Source organism: Glandiceps talaboti, chromosome 18, assembly GCF_964340395.1.
Source record: "Glandiceps talaboti chromosome 18, keGlaTala1.1, whole genome shotgun sequence".
NCBI lineage: Eukaryota > Metazoa > Hemichordata > Enteropneusta > Spengelidae > Glandiceps > Glandiceps talaboti.
Window position 1 is genome coordinate 12260773 of NC_135566.1, and position 11985 is coordinate 12272757.

The following is an 11985-nucleotide window of genomic DNA, read 5'->3' on the forward strand; positions in this document are numbered from 1 at the left end:
ATACAATACATTCTGTATATTGTATCTGTTTACTACACATATAATTGTCTTCATTTACTTCTTTAAAACCTCATCAAACTGAGTAATCTTATCCATTGGACAAAGCAATTTCGCAACAAAAAATAAAAAATAAAAAATAAAACTCTGACCTACCTACCCTATTTTTTGAAGTCATGTTATCGGAAACAAAACATTTTTTTTCTTCATTTTTGCCCCACTAACAACATCTATATGCAGTATTAGTAATTGAAAACAGACTCATTTGTCCAGATATATAATCTTACACAATTGAAAACAGATACACATATTAAATATCAGTCCATGCTTGGCTTGGAGTCTTGAGGCAAAGTTGCTGAGATGACGACAAGAATGTAATTTTTAGCAAAAACCAATTAAGTATAAAATGTACGTTTGCGATTTTGTAATTTTAGTCTTGCAGTGATGCAATTAAATGAATTAGAACGACAATCCACAATAGTATAAAGTTGATCTGAAATCATATCTTTTTCTATGAATCTGATAAACAAATCTATAAATATAGTAACTTCATGAAGGGTATTTCCATCTCCAGATAATTCCTAATTAACATATACACTGTATGTATTCAATAGACATATTATTATGATATTTCATGTACAAACATGCCTAGAGCTATTTGTACAATTTTGTATCAGATGATTTTCTAGTCAAACAACTGCCATTCTCTGGTCCCTGTGGCATCATGTGACCTATCAGTTTGTGTGAGACAACAAGTAACTAGTAATTTAGCCATCTTGAATCAACCATATTGAATGCATTACCTGTATTACCATGGGAATGCATACATGTACATTCCCACAATTTTTCACAGTGAATTTTGGGTTCGCCTGTTATCATAGCCAATAAAAGCGTGAGCTGTGATTACTAGTTATCTCAGGTAAGAGGTACATGTACTCAAGCTCACAGGTAACCTCCATACATATGCAATGTACACAGGGACCAGCGAAATGACTCCCGTTGATATCTAACAGATAAATGATTGTATGTGAATCTAGGTAATTACACTTTCAATTTACAAAAGTTGTGACTTGTGTGTCTATAATTCTCGGTACCTGAAATAGAATATTTCTGGCAAGTTGCATCATAAAAATAACGAACATTCTATTTCTTGGTCAACAACTTAACTTTCGCGCCACACGCTTCAAGTCACATGCATTAGTATTGGCATAGTCTGTAAGATACAACATTTGTGCCACGCTATCAGCCAGCACTCACTTAAAAAGCCTGATAGGGCTGAACAACATGACGTATCTTTAATACAGTCTAGTATAGGTGCGCCTGAGAATAAGTTGACCTTCTTGTTCTATATGTATGTCTAGTATAAGGTATAAAATACTATTGGAGGTATTGGGAATTAGACTCTATGCTTTCATTTGCAGTAACATATACATGTATATATTCTATAGGCTATAGCATACATTCGTAGTTGCATAACATATTTCGTACCTATGTATAAAATTATGTAATTCTACTATAGTTCATTTAATATGATTTATATTGTTTCATATCAATCATTCCATGGCTGAGAGAATGTGGAAACCAAATTATGTTGATTATGCAACCATGGCAATTTCTACATGTAGTCTTAGTAGGCAATCAAGTCTTTGGATGATTTGTATCCAAGTAATCGAAACCTTCCCCACCAAAACTGAATCTCCTGTACAGAAACTTGACATATCTTTTCGAGTTTTAGTAAACTGTCATACTGGTAATACAGCTCACTTCTATAGACCTATGCAGTTAGTTAGAACCCTATACCCCATACTTTTTGTTGTTTAACTGAGGTAAATAAGAGTGGCATACTGGGGTCTTGAAAAAAAAACATTAAATGTACGACACAGGTATTTTCCAAATGAATGAAGAAAAATATAGGAGATTCATAATTATACCTGCATAAATTATACTAAATTTAAGAAAGTATCGGGAAATCACAGGGTGATTCTGACCATTTTAGTCAACAGAATCAATGTTGTACATGTATATTGTTGGTGCACATTGTTATGATCAAATGCATACATACTTGGCCTTTGCATGATATAATGTACCTGTGTACCCTGGCTAGTAATTGCTCCCTGCTGTAATATCTTTTCCCAGGGAGAAGTTCATACACATAATAATGCATGGTGACTCCCAGGGGCTGCATACTGTTTCGATTTGCATGTACTTCATACAGCTTATCCTAAATGTAACACATGCTGTATACACCAGGCAGTCTACAAATGGACATCCAAATGTAGATCTGGGTCACAGGAACTCAGACAGGAGATTATTCAGTTAAAGGTGATAAAAACTTGGCTGGTAGAGGTATTAGAGTCAAATTCTTAAAACCATATCATAATCCTCTATAATCTCCATGTCTCCCTGAACTCAACTTGATCTCATGTTTTTGAGTTGCCTCTTTTAAAATACCTGTAGTCACTCACTGTTGTGTGCCAGAGTACTTTTTTCAATCATCATTTTCAAAAATGACACAAAAAGGCATTGCAAGGAAGAAACCACTTACTGTACAATAATGGCAAATACTTTATATATACGATAGTACATACCTTTGCTGTCCTTATCATCACCAGATTTTTCCGCATCACTTAGCATATCTTCAAAGCCCCAACATACAACGTGTTTACTTCCCATGAGAGACGATGGAATGCCTGACCCTCCTTCCAGTTGTAATAATTTATATAACACATCAGCCACAGGTAAGTTTGGGAGTGCAGTCAGTAATTTCTGTAGAAGGTGTACAGTATGTATGAATGTCTTCATGGAACCCCTGAAGAATATGAAAGTGAAAAGACAAATTAGAAGATTCACAAAACACTAATCTGACACATTTATTTTGATCTTATTTATACACTTTTGCTTGAAATCAATGTTCCTCCTTACTCCAAAGAACTGTCAGTACTATAAATTACTACAATCTATGGCCATTCTCAGTTTTCCTTTAAATAGACCATTTGAGACTGCAAACAGGAAATTGAGAATACAGCGCCCTTGCTCAAATTAGGGGTATCATCACCTCATAGTACCGTTTCTTAACTTGGTATTCTGTAGAAGTGTAAATCAGGGATGTTTTTCGTATTGTGCAGACATCGAGGAAAGCAGCAATGCTCTATGATTAACTGAGTAACCTATACCATGTATCCCCCCAATGTACACACAGACAGGAAGTAGAGCGCCACCATGGCATATTTTGCAAAGGCCTATTCTATTAAAATTTAATGTATCTCTTCTTTTCTGTGAAAATAATCTATAGTAAAAATACACTTCACAGCTACCATAAATAATACCAATGAACATTTTAATTTTATTTGTAAAGTTCCTTTCTGCGATTACAATTACAACCGATACCAAAGAACTAAACTGTAAGATAGTGTAATACTGTATGATGATAAATATCCACAATCCATGCATCATAGAAGCATCAAACTTATAAGTATATATAATATATATGAAATACTTTTCATCTAGTATTTCCATTAATGCCTTTTGAAATTAAGGAAAGTGAAATACAAGCAGTGTTATCGTATTTCCTTTTTTCAATAAATCCAAATCTCCTTATTTCAGTAACACAGGTATTTTAAGTACATGTACATGTGAAATAATCCGATTTGCAGGTACATGTACATGTATGTACAGGACTAGTATATAACATTGTGTGTAGGTGGAGGCTATTGATATGTTTCACCACTCCTTTGAATCCTTTGAATATTTCAAGGGATGGAGAGCTGATGCTAACTGTCTAAAGATAAAGATTGTTGTGGTCAGTCACTGTAAAGATAAAGAAAAGTACTACAATGTACAATACTGTATATGCAGTGTGCCTTCTAATTTTGATGCACAAATATTGCATGATAATTCCAATTGATGCATTAACATTTTAGTTTTCTCCCGTCTCGTACAGTGTGTTGACTCTTGAGAACACCAATATTTTATCATTACATCATGGCACAGTGTTTGTTACATGTACAGATGGAGCTCAATTCTCACAGGACAATGTCAGAATTGAGCTCCGACTTTCTCCGTCTGCAAACACTGACTGCTGAACACAGTCTTTGAAAAGAACTGTGTAGTAGTTACAGTAGCCAAACACATTGGATCTTTGAAAAGAATTGAACTCATAGAATATGCACTCAGGTTGAACAAATACAGGATGCTGCTTGTTGCATTTCTTTCACATTTACGGTAGTTTTATTACAGTAGACACATAGCGATTATAATGTGTCGCCAGGAAATATTTAATTTCATACATGTAGAGTAGTGACATCCTCTCATTTGTCATGTAAAGAATAGAAATTTAATTTAGAATTACTTTTGTCCAGGATGGAATGGTAAAAATATGATATCGTACCATGTACTCATAACGTAATTATATTCTTAATCCTGGAAAGTGTGTGTACATGTAATTTATTCATCATCATACATTTTGAAAAGAAGGATCATCAGTGATTATAGAAATATGTCTCAACAATTATCACCACAATGAAAAAACCAGCCTAGATATTCACGTTAATAATTAATTAATATTGCAATATGGAAATTGTCGGATGAAATTCTTATTATATTGTGTACTTTTAGAATTGTAATCAACTTCAAGGAAATTTCAGTGTTCAGTTTGTAGAGTGATCTGCAAATCATAGACAGTGGAGCGGAGGACATAATTAATATATACATAAGGATTTACTGATAGTGTTTAAATCTGGTCAAAGTTCATGACCTTAGCTGATGACCTTACTCATATATCTTACAGCATTTTATATTTGAATACTCAAGGTATTTTTTTCACAAAATATTGCAAAATCTTCAGCTAACAAATAATGCACAAATAGTATATATTTTAATATGATTAGAACAGCCTTACACATGTAGCAGGTCAACTTGATGACCTTAGCTAGTGACCTTTGATCTTATGACCTTATGGCTGTTGTCTGGCAACCTTTTATGTTCTTGATTAAAATATTGCAAGGTCTTTATTAAGATAAATACTTTGTCACTGAGATATTGGCAACTTCCTATCAGGATTGGTTCCTATCATATTTAGTACATGAAATCTGTCATACAAACTGTACACTATAAAGTGTATTTATTTTCTAAAATTAAATTTAAAAGTTTAGAATAAAATTATATTTACGATAGTCATTAAACACTATTGTAAGGGTTATCTGTGGAAACATCTTGAGAACCGAAGCCACATATAGCCGCTAGACTAATATAATGAAACATATACATTTTGTATATTATAATAACTGGTTTAATAAAATGTATGTGTTCTGTTTGAAATACTATACTACAGGGACTGTTCATAGTTTAAATACAATATACATGTTTTTATAATTTCTGACCAACTGGGTTCTGTGAATTTACTGTATTCGTGTTCTAAAATGAAAGTTTACATGCGGAGTAATTTGACAGCGATAAAAAAAGAAGAAGAAGACCTACATGTACAGTTGTAGAAATCACAAAGCCACAAGAATTGTAACGTTAGATGCACATGTACTAAATTTCTAAATTTATCACTGTCAATCATTCAATGACTTATCTCTTAAGGTTATCAGATGGTTTGTTTATTTGGTTAAAACTGACTCAGGGTAGTGTGAATTTTACATATCCAATATTTTGAACAGGATGTACCAGACAAAAGGCCTTGAGTAATCAGTGTTCTCCCCACTATAGAGAAAACACAGGGTAAACACCATTCTTGCCATCTAGGCCGCCATGCTTGGCAGGATTCTACTCTTGCTTCAAAAGTATTCTACCATCCTTGAGCTTTAGTAATCGTTGAATAACAAAATCATAATAATATTTTCACATGAAGAGAAATGGCTAATCCTCATTGTACATGTATGTATGTGTTAAAATACACATATCAGAGTTTATGCCAATGTTGAAGACATGTATATTATATGCTGATCACTATGCAAACCAATATGCAAATTACCATCTTATTTATATGTAAATTAATATGCAAATAATTAATTAGGCACATCCTTGCAATCTATATCCAGAGGAGAACACTGGAGTTATAACTGGCTAATACCTGTACTATACGACATTTGTATCGCTTTAGTCCATTGGTATGTACATGTATGGCCTTACGACAACACATACAGATTCAACATTTATATGTAAATTATTAACTTATTTCAGCCTGCTAAACTGTAGTTCTTGTCAGTAAATTGTTGACGTTTCCCCATGTTGTAACAACTGGATATGTTCACACACAAGCTACATGTATATTTTCCATTCAGCATCATCTTTCTATTTTTTTTAAAATCAACATGTTCAGTTTAATATGACTATTTACAATATCACCAACTTATTCTCATTTGGAAAGCCCTGACAGAAGCATAAATGGAACTATTATTAAACACAAAATGATTCCTTTTTAAAAAATGTTCATACTTCCGTTATATCTTATCATACAGTGGCATATACAATGACAAACCCTAATGGCCGTATAATCCGCAATGGATGGTGGAGCATACAGAAGTTATTTTCACAAGTGATGCGGTGTATCCTGTGGCAGTATTTTAGCGAGTGATAGCAAGCAAAAACACAGCAGAATATACTGCACCATTAGCAAAAAATAATTTCTGTATGCCCAACCATCCATTGTTAGTTCGTGGAGTTCATTCATTACTAGGCATAAAAAAAATATTGTGTGGTTCTGATTACTTTCAATTTTAGAATAGGTGGGGTAGGTAGATTTTTTATTTTACTTTAATAAATCATTTTTTTTTTTTCATATGTGAGTGTCTAGCTCAGTTAGTTATGTTTTCCATTGTTTTCCATATGGTCTCTGTGTTATTGTTTCTTTTCATCAGATGTACAGCCATTACAGATTGGAAAAGGACAGTTTTATATAATTGTTTTTTTATATTGATTTCAGTTTCCTGTCTGCATCCACTATTTCTTGCGAGACTTCACGATTTTCACGATTTTATTTATTTTTTCTTGAATAGTATGTAAAAAAAAAAGATTAGGGTCGGCGTGAAAACTAGGTGGGGGTCGGGTAACCGGAACCAAACAACTTTTTTTTATTAGGCCTTATTACATACATTGCATGTACACCTTGCACAATGTATAGATTCCTTAATCCAAGAGGATGACCGCCATTGTGCAATAGTATAAAAGGTGCTCAAACATTAGCTGGAAACCTCCTGACCCCTGTGGTCTATGATTGGTTGGTTGACGTAATAAACGTAATGTTACGCAAATTATTCAATTGCAATGCAAAGGGTCATTTCATTCATCCATAGATCCACAATGTTTATTAGGGAATGCCAGGCATTCTTTTGTTTGGTAAACTTTTCACAACTCAAATGTGAGAAGAACCCTGCTAAGGAAACACAAAAACTGCACTGCAACTAGATTGACATTCTAACCTTTCAACGTACTGTACATACACCTTTCAATGTACTAGTCTATATAAAAGGCTTTTTCTAGCTTAGTAAACATGTACTGTATATGCAAATACATGTGTAACTGCAATTCTAGTTGGAATACAGTAGTCAGATCACACTTTCATTAAACTAGATTTATGTAGACTGATGAAATACAAAGTATCACAATAAACAACCGATGTGTCTGACATGAATACCTAGGCTATAGTATAAATTCTCAAGTATGGCTTTCACTCCTGTGTGGCGTTGACACGCAAATTCAGGAGTAGTACATGTACATATAATAATGCATATATATGTACATTTGACAAGCCCATGTATGTTTCAACAGAATACAAAATGTAGCTTACTAATACACTCTGACTAGTATGTTCTTGATTAGCTTGATTTATGCTCTGTCCTGCCAGGTTTCCTTTCATTTTATATCGTTTACGCCTTTAGTATTTGGCAAACCTCGCTATTTCAAACACACATGATTAACTCATCTGCTCATTGTGTACAATGTATGTCTGATTTCAAGACATTATTTAGTATACCATGATGCATGAGCCATTTAGAACAAAAAATATAGATATGCATTGTATACTCTGGTTATTCTACATGTACATCACGACAAGTCACAACACATGTCTATGTCACAACAATGCGTGTCTGTGTCACTGGTTCTGCTGTGTTTGAAATATGAATCAAAATCTTCAAAATTGCCATTAGTTTCCACAATTTTTCTTTTATATTCCTGGTGCTGGTATAATTATGTTATTCTCCTGATTTCGCCAATATTTTTCTTCATTCAATACTTGTGACCTAAGGGGTGTCACTACTTGTCTATCAACTTGTAGTAATAAAGATCCCTTAGGTCACTCATATTTTCCTTGGCTGAAGGAAGACAAATATTGGAAAACATCTATTTATACCATACTCAAGCCAAGTTATTGTATTTAAACAGAAAATATAGATTATGTATAATACCCTGGTCCTTCTACATCACTGATCTGGCAGTAAATGAAATATGAGTCAAAATCACATTTTTTTTCCAATTTTTCATAAATTATGCTTGAGGAGGTATAATTATATTATTCCCCAATGTTTTACTTCATTCCGCTGCAAAATACTCATCACCTATGGGAAAAGTCTGTTAGGTCACAAGTATTTTCCGCAGCTGAATGGAGAAAAATATTGGGGAATAACATCTTATTATCTTAAATTCTTTCTTTCTGAACAATATTTTATATGATGTTACATTTAGTTTTAAGTTTCCTATATTTGGTAAACATTAATGAAAATGGGAAGTTGACGTTAAATGTTTCTGTGTTGTCAATGACAACAAAATCTGTACTCTTTTGGGTAACACATCTCTTAGCTACAACTACTTGTAATACATTGGTATTCAAGAATTTTTATGAGGTTACTTAAATCTAGGACAGATACAAAAAAAATGCTGTTTACTGTTTAGCAGCTGCTGGCTGTGACTGTAGAAACTAAAGTTCAAAAAAAGTACTGTCTGCTAAAAAGTGATGCTACTTTATTCAGCGATAATCCTAAAGGCACAACTACAATTAGATATACATGGAAAGTGGGGTTACCTAGGCTGCCACTCAACTGTCTCAGATTTAAAAGACTTAAAAATTAACATTGCCTTGACAAATTAACAACTTGATGTGCACATTGAAAGGTTGGAATGTAATTCTACTTGCAGTGCACACTTTTGTGTTTCCTTTAAAGCAGAGTTCTTTCCAGAAAACAGGGAATTGGGTAAAATTTACAAAACAAAATAATGTATGGTTCAATTGCTTTCTACTGTTCTGGAGAAATCACAATGTGGAAAACCACATGCCTGGGAAGAACACTTGAGATTTTTCTATTTCTTGGAAAAGCCTATGGTATGTACTGCTGACTCACAAGCATTAACAGTACTATCATTCAATCAATCAATCAATCAATCAATCAATCAATCAATCAATCAATCAATCAATCAATCAATCAATCAATCAATCAAAAGAATTTGTATAGCACTAAAAATCAAACAGGACATGTTTTATGGTGCTGAACTGGAACAATGAGTAGATTGTAGTAAAAGTTAGAAAGCTATTGCAAACGGTACTATTTACTATACATGTACATGTACATTCAGCTGTTTTCTATCAGTGCAGGAAGAATTAATTAAATCATGATATGCATGATACGGTTGATTACATCTAATAAGACATGTAATCAGTGTTTAACACAAGGCTATCAGTGATGATACCAACGGTTGTAATGATAAAAAAGTACACTAGTACATACTTTCTAACATTGAGAAACACTTTGATAGCATCATATACAGTAAACTTCAATGTACACCCCCCCCCCCCCCCCCCGTACAAATGTACATTTGTACAACCGTCAAAGAATTCAAATTATCTTACAGCCCTTTTCATGTTAGTGTTCACTGGCTCTGTTTGATACAACAACACATGAATCAATAGGAAATGGCACATTCTACACATTACGATAGCAAGATTACAATTTCTTGATACGTTTTCTCGAAATAAAATAAACATATATACATTACAACTAGATGCAGACACGCAAGCACCAATGTTTTGATGTCTGCATGGTGCATGTAACTTCATTTCATTTACGTTAACATTCAGTCTCTTATTGGATTCTTCATGGTGGTATCAAACAGATATAGTGAACACTAATCTGAAAAGGCCTGCATGTTTTAGCATTTTTGTATACTTCTAAGTCATCTTTCTCAAAATCGTTAAATGATTTAGCTGTGAATTCAGAAGATGTCCTTATCCCACCTTTATGATGTACTTTCAATGTTTACATAAGACTAATTATTCACTGTCACAGAGCTGACTGAGGACCACCTTGGCTTTGAAACTACTTTTAAAAGGAAGTGGTGTCTTGTTGTTTTGAAAACATCGTATCAAGTTTTATGAATGAAATCTATACAATCAATTTAGTCTAACTAGTTAACATAGATGATCCACCCACTTGCCTGTCTGCAGCTGTAAGTTTGCTTAAGTTTAGTACGACACTGTCTGTTATATGCAAACGAGTTATAAATTTTACTCCCATTAGAAAGTACTGTTTGTGATGTTAACTTGTAGAAAACCTGTGATGCTGTAACATTGGCAACAAGAGAAGTTAATCATAAATTTCATTTGAGGATAAAAATTTTAAATTGTTGCTGCAAATATCACTTTCTATCTTGCTGTGTAGTGGGGTGGGGTAAATTCCTTTCATCAAATAGAATCCACCCATCTATTATCAACTCCCCCCCCCCTTTTATGTAGAATCTTTTGTGTTGAAAAGAATGGCCTTTGTGTTGTGTCCAGATGCTGACATAAATGCCATATTTGTCAACATGACTGACACCATTACAGACGAACTCACCTTGCACAGGCAAGTGCAACAAGTGTAGCTGCAGCATTTCCCTGCTGTTGCACATCAAATTTTGCGGGAACTGTGTCTTCCTCAACATCTTCACCTAACCATGAACATAGTAAATTTTCAAGACCATTCAAACAGTCCGATGGTTCTTTTGTCAAGCTCAAAGGTGCACAATCTCTCAAACACGACAGTAGCAATTCTGCTGTTGTTCCGCAAAGTGTTGGGTCAAGTTTACTTTGTGATTTCAACAGGGGAAACGTTAGTAACAGGCTAACACGAGACGAAAATGGGGCCTGTTCAGTTTGTTGCCACAATCCTTGTTTTTTCAACAATGCAATTGTTTCTTCGTGCGAAGCTGCATCCCTTTCTGATTGTTCGTCTGCATTCGACATCTGTCGCTGCGCGAGCCAAAGTCCCTTCAGGGCGTTCTGTCTGTATTCCAGCAATCGTGAATAAGCATGAGCATTGCTTCTGGTCCCACAGACCGCCAATAGACGATCAGATAACTCTGTTGGGTTTTTCGAATCAAATGAAACAACTTCATTTTCGAGCTCTGTGCTTTGATTGCCACTACTTACATCATGAGGAAGTTCAACTATGTCGGTCACTCGTAATAAACCATCGTGAAGGAAAAGAGTTTCCTCGGTCACCGACAACCATTGCGTATTATCTGTTATAGTTGAAGCCATTTCTCCAAGTCTTATTCCACCTTTGATTGACGAGCGCTTCCTAAGTCTTCAACCATGGAGAAGATAATAACTATCCTCTTTTTTTTCGGAATGAGAAATAATAATTTCGGCTTGTCAGGGAGCAGCCATTTTGTTTTGCCTTTACATATCAAAGCGAGGCACTCACCGACAGGGGGCGCACAAGCAGTGCCATCGATGGCCATCGATCAGGATGCAGCACGGGGCCATTCTATGTTTATCGAAACCTCTGAAATTGTTCAGTTTTTACTGTAAACTTTTAAAAAAGACTTTTTATATATTAATTGGTTAAATTTATCCGTAGGTAGTGTAGTGATAAGTTCAAATCTTGAGCAATACCTTGGTTTTGAATCTGGTGTTATATTATATACTTAGTTTGACTTACCTATGGTGGTCTTGCTCATGATTTACAGTAATGATCTTGGCACAGGAAGTGAGGAGAGGTCATGTACTTTCAG

At 34.3% G+C, this 11985-nt stretch overlaps 1 protein-coding gene across 1 annotated transcript in view; it reads right to left on the reverse strand.

Annotated features, from left to right (window-relative positions):
• Window positions 1-11613, reverse strand: part of LOC144449673 (putative E3 ubiquitin-protein ligase HECTD4) — a 68440-nt gene extending 56827 nt beyond the window's left edge. The window contains exons 1-2 of the mRNA XM_078140246.1: window positions 10824-11613; window positions 2586-2806 (exon numbers count right to left, since the gene is read on the reverse strand). Coding sequence (XP_077996372.1) covers window positions 2586-2806; window positions 10824-11509 — 907 coding nt within the window. The 5' untranslated portion in view covers window positions 11510-11613. The remainder of the gene's footprint in view (window positions 1-2585; window positions 2807-10823) is intronic.
• Window positions 11614-11985: the final 372 nt, after the last annotated feature.